This window comes from Sturnus vulgaris, unplaced genomic scaffold, assembly GCF_052056855.1.
Source record: "Sturnus vulgaris isolate bStuVul1 unplaced genomic scaffold, bStuVul1.hap1 Scaffold_195, whole genome shotgun sequence".
Taxonomy (NCBI): Eukaryota; Metazoa; Chordata; class Aves; order Passeriformes; family Sturnidae; genus Sturnus; species Sturnus vulgaris.
In genome coordinates, this window is record NW_028276170.1 from 11,230,068 (window position 1) to 11,244,833 (window position 14,766).

The 14,766-nt window shown below is 53.2% G+C and overlaps 1 protein-coding gene across 1 annotated transcript in view; it reads left to right on the plus strand.

Moving 5' to 3' along the window:
* LOC148218079 (uncharacterized) overlaps positions 1 to 12,362 on the plus strand; it is a 78,620-nt gene extending 66,258 nt beyond the window's left edge. Inside the window, 1 exon segment of the mRNA XM_088158044.1 lies at positions 10,556 to 12,362. Within this exon segment, the coding sequence (XP_088014170.1) occupies positions 10,556 to 11,237 (682 nt within the window). The 3' untranslated portion in view covers positions 11,238 to 12,362.
* The last annotated feature ends 2,404 nt before the right edge of the window (positions 12,363 to 14,766 follow it).

Genomic DNA, 14,766 nt, shown 5'->3' on the forward strand with positions numbered 1-14,766 from the left:
TGGGGGATCCTAGTGTCACTGAGAGCCCCGCGAGTGTCACCAAGAGCTCCTCGAGTGCCACCAGGAGGAACGGGGGGATTCCTCGTGTCACCGAGAGGCCTGCGAGTGACATTGAGAGCCCTGTGTCACCAAGAGCCCCTCAAGTGCCCCCAGCTCTTTGTGCCACCAGGAGCCCCTGGAGTGCCACCAGCTCCTCGTATCACCGAGAGCCCCTCGTGCCACCAGGACCTCGTGCCAGAGAATTTGGGGAGAGTCTCTGTGCCACCCGGAGCCCCTGAGTGTCACCAGCCCCGTGCCAGGGTCCCCAGTGTCACCCGGGTCTTTCTCTGTGTCACACACCAGACCCCCCCCTCCGAGCACCAGGACCCCCGAATTTAACCGTCCTCGTGCACCGGGACCCCCTCAGGACCCTCGAGTTTCCTCTCTCCCCTCCTCGTGCACCGGCATCACCGGACCGCCCCCCCTTTCCCGAGGAATCGCCGGAGACCCCCTCCATCAATCACCGGGCACCGGGACCACCAGAGGACCTCCCCCATCAATCAGCACCGTCACCGTGCACCGGGACTCCCCCCACCATCGAGCAGTGACACCCCCTCATCGTGCACCGGGACCGCCGGACCCCCCCTCAAACATCGCCAGCCTCGGGCACCGAGATCACCGGAGACCCCTCCATGAGTCACCGGGACCCCCCCGTCATGCACCAGGACCACCGGAGACCTCCCCAGGAATCACCGGACACCCCCTCACGAATCACCGGGCACCGGGACGCCCCCTCGGGCACCGGGACTGGACCCCCCCCCTCGTGTACCGACCACCCTCCGGTGCACAGGGCCCGGACCCCCCTTTGTGCCCCCCCTGCCCATCCCGGGGATTCCGCCCCTCCCCTTTGACTTCCCCCGGGAACAGGAGCGGGAATGGGGGGGCCGTGCGCTGGGGGGGCACCGGGGTGTCCCCAGCATCGGGGGGCGTCCCTTGGGGCTCGCTCCTTTCCCCCCTCTCCTCCTCTGGTTATCATCAGGGACCCCCCCAATTTACCGGGGCTCCCCCTATTCACTGCCCCCCCCGTTCACCGACCGCCCCAAAGCGCTGGGACCCCCCCGAATACTTGGGACCACCCCAGGGCGCCAGGACCCCCCCCTCACTCACCGCCCCTCCCCCATCCATGGGACCCCCCCACTCACCGCTCCCCCCCCGTCACCAGGACCCCAAAATCCATGGGACTCCCCCCACACTCATCAAGACTCCCCCCAAATCCATGGGACCCCTCCCTCCCCCCCACTCCCCACCCCCTTCTCAGCACTCCCCGGGCCCTCCCCATTGATCGAACGCCCCCATGGCCCCCCCAGCCCCTCACCCTCGCATTGGGCCCCCCCGGGGCCGAGGCAGAGCCCTCCCTGAGGGACACCCCTCATCCCCGGCCTGCAGCCGCCCATGGAGCCGCTGACCACAACTCCCTGCCTGCGTCCATCCGGCCAATTCCTCTGGCCCCGCACAGCCCAGCCTGCAAAGCCAGGCCTGGCACTGTGGGGCTCGGGGGGGTCTGTCCTGGGCCACTGGGCCTCACAGGGCTCTGGGCACAGCAGCGGTGTCACACACTGAAATGTTATGGGGGAATGGCTTAAACGCTGCCAGGAAGGAGATTTGCACATTATGGCGAAACTGAATAAAGAGGCTGAGACCACCTCAGCCCAGCCCTCCTTCACCTGACTGCAGCTTTGGCCTGGGACTTGAGCGGCCTAACAGCACCTGAGGTACCATCAAGGTGACACCATTGATCAATTGCCTCTGGTCTAGGGACAAGGACACGAGACTGAGGCAGGAGAATGTATCCAAAGCAAGGCAAAGCCAGCAGCTGTCCTGAAAATCAGCTTGGGCCAGGCTGGGGCTGGGGGAGGCCGTAGCCCACAGGCTCATCTGCTGAGGCCACGTTTGCACACACTGCTCACAGACAGCCAGGGAGGAGGAGAGTTCTGGGGCTGTGGGGGCACCTCTGCCCACAGGCACTGAACACCCATCCTCCCTCACACAAACTGGCTTCGCTGGAAAATCCCCACCCCGGGAAGGCCACATCCACGGCACATTGCCGTGAGGGGCAGCTGAGGAGGTGCCAGAATCCATCCAAGAGCCCCAAAGCGCTGCCCAGACTCACTGCTGAGGCCTTGCAGCAGAGCACTGCTCCTGATGCAAAGGGATGCAGCAGAGCCAGAGGCTGCTGCCAGAGCCTGTGTCAGACTTGTCCCTGCCAGGGGAGGAACCTGGGCCTTCCCACCTGCCCCCAGTGTGTATGGACCCCCTGAACTCCGTGTTTGTGGGGGACCCTGAGCACCAAGAAGACAGAGATGTAGAGCATCCACAGGACGCCATTGGGATCCACAGAGTGGTGAGGTTTTCTACTTAATCTGTCTCTGTCACTCTCTTTCTCATCCCCCACCTCTATTCCATTTCTATTTTTCTCTCTTTGTCATTCTCTCTGCCTCTCATTTACTCTTCTTTAAACCCACACTATTGACTTTGGCACATGCTCTCATTTGTGATAGAAACAGATTCTGCCCCCACTTGCCTTGATGGAATCAATGTGCACTGTGAGCCAGGGTTGACCAAGGCCTCATATTTTCGTGGTTCTGATGTGCCAGGCCAACGAATCCACACAGTCCAAAAAACCTGGATTTCCCCAGCCTCTACCTGGCTAGAGGCAGGGCCCCTCTAAGCCTGGTTATTCTTCTTTCCTGAGCTATGTCTTGGAGGTTCCTTCAAGGGGATTGGACATGTCATCATCATCATCATCATACCTGGCAGTTTGACTACCGGCAACTGGAGCTGCTTCCTTTTTGGTGAAGTTTGGTGAAGTTCCACCTTTTTTTGTGGAAATCCCTCTCTGCATCTCACTGTCCTGCAATTCAAGCACCAGTTTTACCAGAGCAACAGTAGATTTTCCATCCCTCTTCTTCATGTTTTCTCCAGAATCCAGCTCAGCTCGTGAGAAGGGTCTTCTCTCCCCATCTGGGGAACGTTTACGTTTGGGGCCAGAACTTTTGATCTGTACAGCCAAGATTTGGAGAAATCCCTCTTTCATCTCCTCCCTGAGTTTCCTGTGGTTCTCCTCTATCTTATCTTCTCATTTCTGTAGAAGTGTTTCCACAGCTGAGATTCTGGCATGTGTTGGGCCATGCACGGCATCTGCATATGCTCGGAGCTTCTTCTCCATATCGAGCACGGTCTCCTCCCTTTCCTCCAGCTTCATTGTTGCTAAAGCAGAAGCGTATTCTTGTGGCCCAAGTTGTACAAGTTTTCGCCACATCACAGATGTACATGGTACCAAGTCCGGATTCCTAGTTGTTAGGTCATCTGAAAAAACAATCTCTGCCACTGCCATTTCTCTCAAGCGTTGAACCCCTTGTTCTATGGTCTCCCACTGGGTTTGCTGCATACAGAGATCATCTGCACACAGATATCTTTATGCCACACTTCCCAGGACCCGTGCCCAGAGACTCTGAGGATTAGCCCCCCTCACCATTCCTTGGTCAATAACGGGATCATGTGACAGGGACCCCAAATTCCTGGCTTCAGTGCCATCCAGAATTGTGGCCTCGCCTGCAGCATCCCAAAGACGGACCAGCCAGCTAATTATAGATTCATCAGGTCATCAGGTGTGATCCTTTCTCAGGCCACGAAGGTCTTTCAGGGATAAGGACTCAATATTGGCTTCTGATCCTGTCTCAGTTGCTCTGACTTCTGATTTTGTACCAGGAGCTCACTTTGAGGATCCTTCCCCTGGATCATCATCGTCCACTGGCCCATCAGTTTTGCTGCTGTGCTTCCTCCCCACAGCAACTGCCAGTGGCTTAGGCTCACTGTCTGGTTTAGCTACAGCCTGAGTGACTGGGGTATTGGCTGATTTATCTCCCTGCCCCCCTGCCTCTCTCTGCTGCCCTACGGTATCTAGCAGTGTGCAATAAGCATATGCTAGGGCCCAGCTTACTGCAATGATCTTTTTCTCATTAGAATCATCATGGCACTTCTCTTCCAGATATTTCCCCCCCTCATCTGGGTTCTGAATTTGTTCACGTGAAAATTCCCAGGCTGGGCGATCAGAAAATTTCTTCAAGGTTCTGCCCATTCTCTCCCATTCCCCATCCCACTCAGTATTTTCCATTCCTGGGCCTACTCCTGGGTCAGGGGTCCCATCAGCTCCTCTGGACACCTCAGCCCTCATTCTAGAGAGGCTGCAGACTGTGCAGAGGAAGCTTACCAGATGAAATACCAGGACAGTGGTATCCTTGACATTCAGGGGAAAGTGAACATCCTCAAAAAATGACTTAACAGATTCAAAGGAGAAGAAGGAAAGGCAAAAAAGCCTCATCCCCTGCTTCTCCTCTAACAAACTAGATGCAATTACTAATGAACTCCCAAAACAGGCTATTGGAAATGGGATGCAGGGTTGGATGAAGAAACCATGAACCATAAATATCTGGAACAAACTTCAGTAGCTTTATAAACTTTCTATAAATCATAATCACTGAGCCCAGCACAACAGCTATTCTAATTTGTGCTCCTCTACTGAAAAAACTGCATATGAGGGACACTACTGGAGCCATCTCCAGATAAGAAAATAAGCCAAAAAGGTATTAAAACCTCAAAAAAGTCTAGGGACCCGAGACACATAAAGGCCTTCACCCTGACAGACATTATGAATTCAAAAAACATGGTTACTGACTGCTTTACCCCAATACAGAGTAAGTACAACCAAAATGCAATCAGATCGGGTTTTCTTTTCCACTTTCTTGCAACGCGTTGGGCGCCAAAGAAGTATTTGTCCTGGTTTAGGGCAAACTTGGGAGGAAACCTCTGAATGGGGTCCCTCTGGGAAAGAGATTCAAGCCGTCCCTCCCCCAGTTGTCTCGGGAATAAATACTCCCTCGGAGAGAAGTAGAAAAGGAAAAAACTGTTTATTCAACAGGCAATACACATCCCAGCACAAAAATGAACAAAACCAAACAGCAAAACCCCTCGCTGTTCCCAAGAGATGACAGATTTAGAAGAGTTCTTTCCCTGGGCTGCCCGGCTCACTCAGTCTGTTCTCAGTCCCTCCTGTGCTGGGAAATGCCACGGCCCAGGCCAGGCCTGGTGGGCCACAGGTGTGAGCTCCCGGTGCCTTTCTGGGTTTTCAGTCCAGAGCAGGTTCAAACAGTTCCAGGAAAAAGGAAAAAAACCCAAAACACACAGTCCAGGGAGATTCTCTGCCTCAGCTAGGCAGAAAAATTAACCAAAAGCAAAAAAAAGAGCGCTCTCTCTCCCTGTCCACTGCAGACAACACAGTCTGTGAGCAGGAATGTGGGGGAGCCTGTGCAGTCTCTGATAACAAACTCTGCACTTCTTCTTTCCCACCCTTCACTCCTGGAACCAGTCTTAAAACTGCAGAATTCAATATCCAACACCAGCAGAACAGACGATTTGTGGGTACAGGCATCATACAGTCACCCCAAGACAGGGGTCTCCACTATGACGTTCTGGGGATCCCCTTGTCCTGGATGCCCTGGATCCTGCATATATGTTGTGGTCCCTCCTCTGCAGGGTGTCCCGATGCTCCAGGCTTCCCGGGAATCCCAGGGATCCCCCCTCTTTGGTCTCCCCACTTTGGGATTCTGGGGTTCCCTCTTCTCTGGGCTGCTGAGGGTCCCATGGGTGCCCCTCTCTGGGTGGCACTAAGGGATGCCGAGCGTTCTGGGCTCCCAGGGGTGCCTCCTCACCTGACTCCCTGCTCCGGCCTGCCAGGGCTCACAGGGGTCCCCCTCTCTGGGGTCCCCACTTTGGTGTCCTAGGGGCTCCCCGTCTCCAGGCTCATCCCTTCTCCGGGCTGCCCCTTCTCCAGGCTCCCCTCACTCCCGGCTCTCGGGGTCCCCCCTCTCCAGGCCCCCATTTCAGGCTCCGGCACTCCCGGGGCTCTCCCCTTTTCGCTTTCCCCCCCTCAAGGCTGCTCCCCTCGCCCTGCCAGTCCCGGGCGATCGCCACGGGGCTCCGGGGACCTCCATCCCCCACCCACCACCGGGGCTATGTCTGCAGCCGCCACCCAGACATCCCCAAAAAAACCACCCGGGGACCCAAAAGGGGATTTCGGGACAGCTTTGGAGCCCTGCAAGATACAAACATCGCTCCGCCCGCCGCCTCCCGAAAAAAAGAAACAGGGAGACCCAAAGATACTTCGGGTGAGCTCCAAATATCCCTCTCCTGTTCAAAAAAAATCCTGCCAGGACCGCCCAAGATATTGGGGGCGAGGTCCCTCTCCCCGGTCACCTACACAATACGGGGGGGCCGATACTTGCGGGCGCGAAGGGGCTGCACATCCAGAGAGCGATGGACGCACGGGCTGCCGCCTCTCGCTGCTCCTCCTCCTCTTCTTGCTCCTCCTCTACCCCTCCTCTTCCTCCTGCTCCTCCTCCTCCCTCTCCTGCTCCTTCTCCTCCATCTCTCGGCTGCCGGCGAGGAGCTCTCTCTGGTGAGCGGGGCGGGAAAGGGACTGGTGGGAAAGAGGTGGGAGAGGGGGTATAAAGGGAGATGGGACAGGGGGAAGAGGGTTCCCAGGGAGGGTGTCCACGTTAAGCCCAGGACCCCCAATCCCCTCCGTGTCCTGCCAGCCCCTCCCGGCGCTGTGGGGTCCGGGCCGTGCCCCAGTGCCGGCTCAGGGGGTGCTCCAGGCTGACGTGCTCCACCTGGAGCTGGAGCTGACCCCGTGCCGGGGGGGTTTCCAGCAGCACCAGGAGCTGGTAGAAATCCAGTCCCCATTGGGGACCAGGTCGGTGGCCACCACGTGTCCCGAGAGCTCCTGCTGGCCCTGGAACCAGCTCAGCTGGATGTTGGCAGGGTAGAAATCCATCAGGGAGCAGAGCAGGCAGCCGGGGCCGGGCTGGGAGCTCGAGGGAAGCAGCGAGATGGACACACTGGGATGGGCAGGGGGCCCCTCCAGTGCGGATCTGCCCCCCCATCCAAGCCGCAGATAATCGCTCCAGGGATCGAGTGCTAAGGGACAGGGAACCACCTTTCTTCCATCCCAACTCCACCTTTCCCTCCCCTCTCCCCCTCTTTCTCATCATTCCCCAAATCTACTGACCCCTCACGACTCAATGTGGGTTTCCCAGCCCCCTCCCCCAATCTTTGGGCATCCCAGCTCCCTCTTTTCCCCCATTCTTTGGCCCATTCCCAATCATCACTCCACCATCAAACCCCCTAACCCGTGCTTGCTTTTGGGGGTTCCAGGCCTCTCCTGCTCAATCTCGGGTTCCCAACCCCCTCTTTCACTCCTTTTGGACAGCTCCTGGCAGCTTTTTCCTGGGAGGAATCCCTGATTTTCAGTATTTTTGGGGTGTAGTTTCAAAGTGGACAGCTCCAGGTCCCTCCTGCTACCTCTGGGGATCCAACCCCCTTTTCCCCAATTCAAGCACCTCTCGAAAGCCCATCAGGTGACTCACATATTCTCTCCTTCCTCTCTCCACTCCCCCCTCCCGCTGCTTTTCTTTTTTGGTCTCTTTTTAAAACAATATCCTATTAAATATTACAGGGCTTCTGGTTTTGCCAAATGCAGCCTAAAGGTGAACAGTGAACATTACAAATTCCATACCAAAATTTTGCCATCACTAACAGCCACTCATGAACATACACAAAAAATCCCCAAAGGAATCAAGATTTTTTTCTGCTCATTCCCCTAACACTAAAATGTGGTCCTCACACCCTTGGCCCAATCTTAACTGAAAATATAAAAGTCGAATTATTAAGAAAAGATATTCTAATGGTGTAATCTTGTCACCAAAACTGCAGGAGGACCCAAAACTCTTCAACACCATTTCTACTGTTAGAGAATCAAGGCATTACTTGATTCTGGCCAGGATGTGCAACAGAAATAATTTCAGCCACACATAGCCCGGGTGTGCAGAGAAAATCGTTCCATGATATGTGAGTTTTACTAGATTTTCGCTTAACTTTTCACAGTCCAGAACCTATAGAAATCCATTGGTTTTATGTTCATTGCTTCCAAGTTGTGTAGTTCTGAGAATTTAATTTCCTATCGGCCCCGGATTTCTTCCCCTCTATATTAATTAGGTCCGCACTCCTGGATTTCCTTCTCAGCCTTTTCCAGACCAGGCATCTCCAACTATGCCAGGGGCAGTGTCTGGGGTGGGTGTTCCTTGATGTTTGCTGATGGCCTTAATGGTCGTTATCTTTGTGAGTATCTTTTGGGCTATTCCCAGTCTATTGAGATGTTAAACTCCTCTCTGTTGAGTGGAGGAACATTCCTTAGAAATCTCTTTAAAATTCGTTTCCCCAATGCAAAGGCACATGAAGCCTGAGTAGAGAAATAGATTTTTAAAATTAGACTTGCTATATTTTCTGACCATGGAATGCCCGGCAGCCCAGTGTGTGAGTGTAACTGAGGGGCAGAGTGGAATTGTGCCGTTGTCTTCCCCAGCAGCTGTGGCAGTGCAGGCACAGAAAGCAGCGAAGCTCCAGCAGTGGCAGCAAGGATTGGCCCCAGTGTGTGGAGATGCCAAAGGAGGGTGCCCAGGCAGAGGATTTCAGCAGAGGATCTGTGGGCAGGCCCAGGGGCTTGGCCCGATGTGGAGCCCTGGCTGCTGCTGCGTTGCCTTCAGTGCAGGGTCAGTGGTGCCCTCCCACGCTGCTCCTGCAGCCGGGAATTCCAAATCTCCGGGGCTTGAGAGCCCCTGAGCCCAGGGTGAGGGGTCCCCCCGTGTTGAGCTGTGCTGGCGGCTGTTTCTGTGCTCAGGGACTCTTGGAATGGGCCACGGCACTTGGCCACCAGTGGTGCTTCTTTGCACTCCTTAGGCAGGACCCGATGTCCTGGGTGGATGCTGTGAACAGCAAAGTGCCAAGGCAGGCTCTGTGCCAGCCCAGCTTCCTGTGGGAGAGATTTCACCAGAGACGGGATTCTGGCCACAGACTGCTTGAAATATACATCCCTTATCTCCAGCCCGCACTAGGTGGAGAATTACCAGGGTAAGGAATTCCAAAGATCGATTCCAAGGGAGAGAATTGAATATCTGCCCTGGGTCTGGCTCTTATTCTTGCCCAAGCCAATGGCAAAAGCTGTATCCATTGCATCTTGGTTTCTATCACCAGCTTCCAAAGGAGTTTCTTTATTTCCCTGTTTGTTCTTTCTACCTGCCCTGAGCTTTGGGGGTGCAAGGGCTTGTGGAGGTCCCATTGTATTCCTAAAGCAGCCATAACCCCCTGAAGGACTTTTCCTGTAAAATGAGTTCCCCATCTGAGAGTCTGTTTTTTCCACAATTCTTTATCTTGGAGTTATTTGTTTTAAAAATACCTTAATAAGTGATCCAGAGATTGCTGAAGAAGTCAGAATTGCTTTTTTCACCCTGTTAGCTGCCATGCTGTCACCAGAAGATATTTGAGCCTTCCTCCTCAGGGCATTTCATTGCCAGGCTCTTCCAAGCACACCCAGCTCTGCCAGTTGAGCTGACCATGCAGGCGGTAACCTGAGCTTGGTCTAATTCCCTTTCCTTCATCAGAGCTTGTCTTGGAGCTCTTTTCCCTTCTCCTACCCTTGAAGAGCCATCCATAAACACATTTTGTCCCTCAGGCCAGGGAATGTCTCCTAAATCTCTCCCAGCCTGGCTCTGGAGCTCTGTCACTTGACTGCAGTCATGGTGGGGAGCGCCAAGGCCGGGCCCCCCCGCGCTGTGGTGGCGGCAGCGGCTGCAGTGGGGAGCGAGTGCGGGCGGGAGCGGCCGAGAGCCCAGCGCTGCCCCAGCCCGAGCTGCCCCAGCTCCATCGCTGCCCCTGCGCTGGGATGCTGTGGGTTTGGGGGGAAGAGGGAGCCGGCAGTGGGTGCTGGGCCTGGGGGCAGCAGGAGAAGGGAAGGAGAAGCAGGGATGGAGAACAAAATGTTCAAAGGATGCACGGGGAGGAGATGGTGGGATTGAGAAGGAGGAATAGTAGGGACACAGGCGGTGGAAGAGCAGAAAGATGAAGGAGCACAAGGTTCCCCCCTCCCTGTATCTGCAGCCTCTCCCCAGGCCTCAGGAGCATTGTCCCCATCGCATGCAGCAGGAAACTGGAGAGGGGGATCCATGATTTTCACATGGGTTAATCTTGGTATTTCTGAGCTTTATTTGGTTAAATGTTGGTGCTTTGATTTTTTGCAGGGGCTGCATCTCAGTATTTTGGAGAGGTTTTTGTCTAAATCTTAGTGTTTGGGGGGGTTTTGTTCTGTGTCATGATGGGAGGATTTTTCGTCTTAATCTTGGTGTTTTGGAGGTTCTTACACAAGATGCCCAATGTCTTCCTGAGTTGCACTTGGGCAGGGAAGAACCCCCAGCCCAACACACTCTTCTCTTCTTTTTTCCCCAAACCAGGATTTTTCATTCCCAAGACGTTGGCAGATGGAGGAGGAGGAAAAGCCCCAGAGATCCCTCTCGAGGAGTGGCTGCAAACCCATCCCAGGGAGCTGTGAGGAGGAAAGACCCACCCTGAGCTGGGAAGGCGGCCGGAGATCCAGGCAGAGCTCAGAGCTGGTGGAGAAGCCTCCTGGAGGGGAGAAGCCCCAGAAGTGCTTGAAATGTGGGAAGGGTTTTAACTCCATCTCTCAGCTGATCCAGCACCAGAGAATCCACACTGGTGGAAAGCCCTATGAGTGTGGGGATTGTGGGAAGAGCTTCAGCAAGAGCTCCCACCTGATCCGGCACCAGCTGATCCACACTGGGGAAAAGCCTTACGAGTGTGGGGAATGTGGGAAGGGATTCAGAGATAGCTCCAGCCTGATCCGGCACCAGGTGATCCACTCTGGGGAAAAGCCCTACATTTGTGGGGAATGTGGGAAGAGCTTCAGCGACAGCTCCAACCTGATGCAGCACCAGGTGATCCACACAGGGGAACGGCCCTACACCTGCTTGGAATGTGGGAAGAGCTTTGGGTGGATGTCCGACCTGATAAACCACCAGCGCACACACACTGGGGAGAGGCCCTATGAATGTCCCAAGTGTGGTAAGAGGTTTCAGAGAAGCTCCACTCTCGTCAGACATGAGCGGATTCACACAGAACAGAGGCCCTTCTGCTGCACTGACTGTGGGAAGGGCTTCACATGCAACTCGTATCTCATCAGACACCAGAGCATCCACACCAGGGATGTGAGTGCCCCGAGTGTGGGAAGAGCTTCGTGCTCTGCTCCAGCTCCATCCCCCATGGGAGGATCGGTGTTGGATGATCCCCAGTGACCCCCGTTGGGCAGAGCCCTGGTGATCCGTGGTCCTGGTGATCCGTGTTGGGAAGACACCTGGCTGGGGGACTCTGCATCATCCTGTCTCCCTGTGGGCACCTGGATGAATGCAGGGGCAGCAAAGTCCATCAGGATGCAAACCAACTTTGGGAATTCCTTGGGGAGAATGAATTTGTTGATATCCAACTCTAGAAAATCTTCTGTGTTCAATCCTATCTTCTGGTGGTGCCCTGCTGGGCAGGGTGGAGGAAGAACCCCCGGCCCGTGGCTGGAATTGAGTGCAGCGGGCGCTGGAGAACAGCCATGAAACCAGAAACTCATCACGGCTCCTCTGACTGAACTCTACAGTCCTCACCCAGCCCCCAGCGTGGCCTTGAAAGACTCTTTATTGTAAATAACTCGGACTGCCCCACCTGGAAAAAGTCACAAAACCCTCTGCTGCCCGGGCAAGGTATTAATTCTTTCAATGCCCAGAATAAAACTTTACAGATACTTTATTCTCTCTCCTAAAAAAACCCCAAAAAACCCCAAAACAACCAAAACACAAACAAAACCAAAAAAACCCACCAAAATAGTCATACATACAGAAACATTATAAAAACACCGTAATCAAATAAAAAGAAAAGTCAAATATGATATAAAGAAAGGAGAAAAGTAGTGAGCTAAAATTTCTTTTTTTAAACTATGGAGAAAAGCCTCTTGTTTCATCTACAACACATAAAAGTATTTTGAGGTGAATATGACTGTTCTAACTGTACATATAAACAAGAGCATTGATATTAAAGTAAACAAATGTTAAAATTGCTGTAATCTCCTGTTTAAATAATAAAAAAACCCTACTGTTCCCCCAAGAAAAAGAAAAAAATCTCTGTACTCAAAAATAAACTGTTTTTTGTTTAACCTGTTATAATCCTTAAACTGTGCCTTGTAAATTAACACAGTACTTATTAAAAGTTATGAGAAAAACTGTTAATCTGAAAAAAGGGTTTTTAGATAGTAATCAGATTTCCATTCTCCTGGGCAGCTAATCACTGTAACATCAAAACCACAAGAAAACTGTTCGTTATTCTAAGTTTTTTTCTTATAGCTCCCCTTAATAAAATTTCAATTTCTACCGTTTAAAGTTAAACCTGTTTTTTACCTTTGTCCTAATCCTATTTCAAAACAAAAACATTTTCAAATTAATAAACCAAAACCACTGCATCTAACCTCAGTGATTCCAGGATTTTAATTTCCTATTGCCCAAGGGTGTCTTCTCCAGCCAAAGGGTGATGATCTCAGGTAAAGACCAAGATTTTGGAGACAGTGGGGTGGAAACCCCTCCAAAAAAATGTTCTTCCACCCAAGCACGTGGATCCTCAGCTCACACAGACACAGAAATCGTTTTCTTTTGGCCTTGATTTGCTTTTAATTTCTCTTCATCCCTTTAAAACATCCAACACTAGGGAAAAATAAATTCACTGAACTGAGACATGGGTGGGGACACGGGAGGACCTTTGGTGCAGTTAAGGCTGTGTCCTCTTGTCCTGTCCCTGTTCCCTACGAGAAGAGCCCGACCCCCACCAGGCTGCACCCTCCTGTCAGGGAGTTGTAGAGAGTGATGAGGTCTCCCCTGAGCCTCCTCTTCCCCAGGATAAACATTCCCAGCTCCCTCAGCTGCTCCTCACAGGACTTGTGTTCCACAGCTTCTCCCCTGTTGTTCCACAGCCACTGCTCCTGTTCCAGTGCAGCTGCAACCCCTCCAGTGGTGCTGCTCCCACTGCAGTGCTGCTCGTCTGTGACAATGAGGGGACAGATGGAATCCTGGGGCCAATGTGACACTGCAGGGCCTCCTGGAATTGTGGGGCCGTTGTTACACTATGGGGACACATGGAACCATGGGTCCCTTGTCACAATGAGGGCATAAATGACACTTTGGGGCCATGGTGACATTGAGGGGACAAATGGAACCCTGATGCCCTTGTGACATGAGGGGACATGGAACACTGGGGCCACTATGCCACAGCAGAGCCTCCTGGAAGCGTGGGGCCATTGTGACACTGAAGGGGAAACATGGAACCATGATGCCATTGTGACACATGGAAACCTGAGGCCATTGTGACGTGAGGGGACACATGGAACTGTTGGGCCATTGTGAAATGGCAGGGTCTCTTGGAGCCATGGGACCATGGTGACACTGAGGGGACACATGGAACTGTGGGGCTATTGTGACACTCAGGAGACACATGGAACTGTGGGGCTATTGTGACATTGAGGGCACACATGGAATCCTGGGCCCAAAGTGACACTCAGGGGACACGTGAAATGGTGCAGATATTGTGACACTGAGGGGACACATGGAACCCTGGGGCCATTGAGAAACTGCAGGACCTCCCAGATCTGTGGGGCCATTGTGACACTGGTGGACACACGAAAGCGTGGGGCCATTGTGTCACTGAGGGGGAACATGGAATCCTGAGGCCAGTGTCAAACTGAGGAGACGAATGGAACCCTGAGGCCATTGTGACAGGAGGGATCACGTGGAACCATTGGGCCATTGTGACATGGCAGGGTCTCTTGGAACTTTGGGAAAATGGTGATACCAAAGGGACACATGGAACCCTAGGCCATTGTGACACTAATGGGACACATAGAACTTTGGGGATATTGTAACTTTGAGGGGACACATGGAACTCTGGGGCCATTGTGACACTGAGGGGACACATGGAACCCTGGGCCATTGTGACATTGAAGGGACAAATGGAACCATGGGGCCATTGTGACATTCAGAGTATACACGGAACCATGAGACATTGTGACACCTCAGGGCCTCTTGGAACTGTGGGACCATTGTGCCACTGACAGGACACATGGAATAATGGGGCAGGGGACACGTGGAACAATGGGGCCATTGTGACACTCAGGAGACACATGGAACTGTGTGGACACTGTGACACTCCAGTGTCTTGTGGAATCCAGAGGCCCCTGTGATTCTGTGGGGCCTCATGGAACCAAGGATCCATTGTGATCCCACAAGGCCTTGTCGTTCTCTGCGACTTCATGGAACTGAGGGGACACTGTGACACTGTGGAGTCTCTTGAATCCAAGAATCCAATGTGACACTTTCAGGATTTGGGGAAATAAAGTGACTCTGTGACACTTTGGGGTCTTGTGGAATCCAGAGGCCCTTATAGTTCTGCGGGGCCTCATGGGACCAAGAATCCTTTGGGATATTTTGGGGCTTCAGGGAAAGAAAGGGATCCTGTGACACTGTGGGGTCTCATGGAATCCAGAGGCCCCTATGGTTCTGCGGGGATTTTTGGAACCAAGGGGCCATTGTGATGCCTCAGGGCCTTATGGTGTCCAGAGATCATTGTGACATTGTGGGGTCTCCTGGAATGAAGGATCCATTTTGACTTTACAGGGCCTCATGGAGCCAAGGGTGACAACATGAGACCTCACAACAGAAAGGGGGGACCCTCTGTGCTAGTTTTGCACATTTGACATTTTGTGAGGAGTGAAGAAGCCACCCCCGGAAATGATTTTTT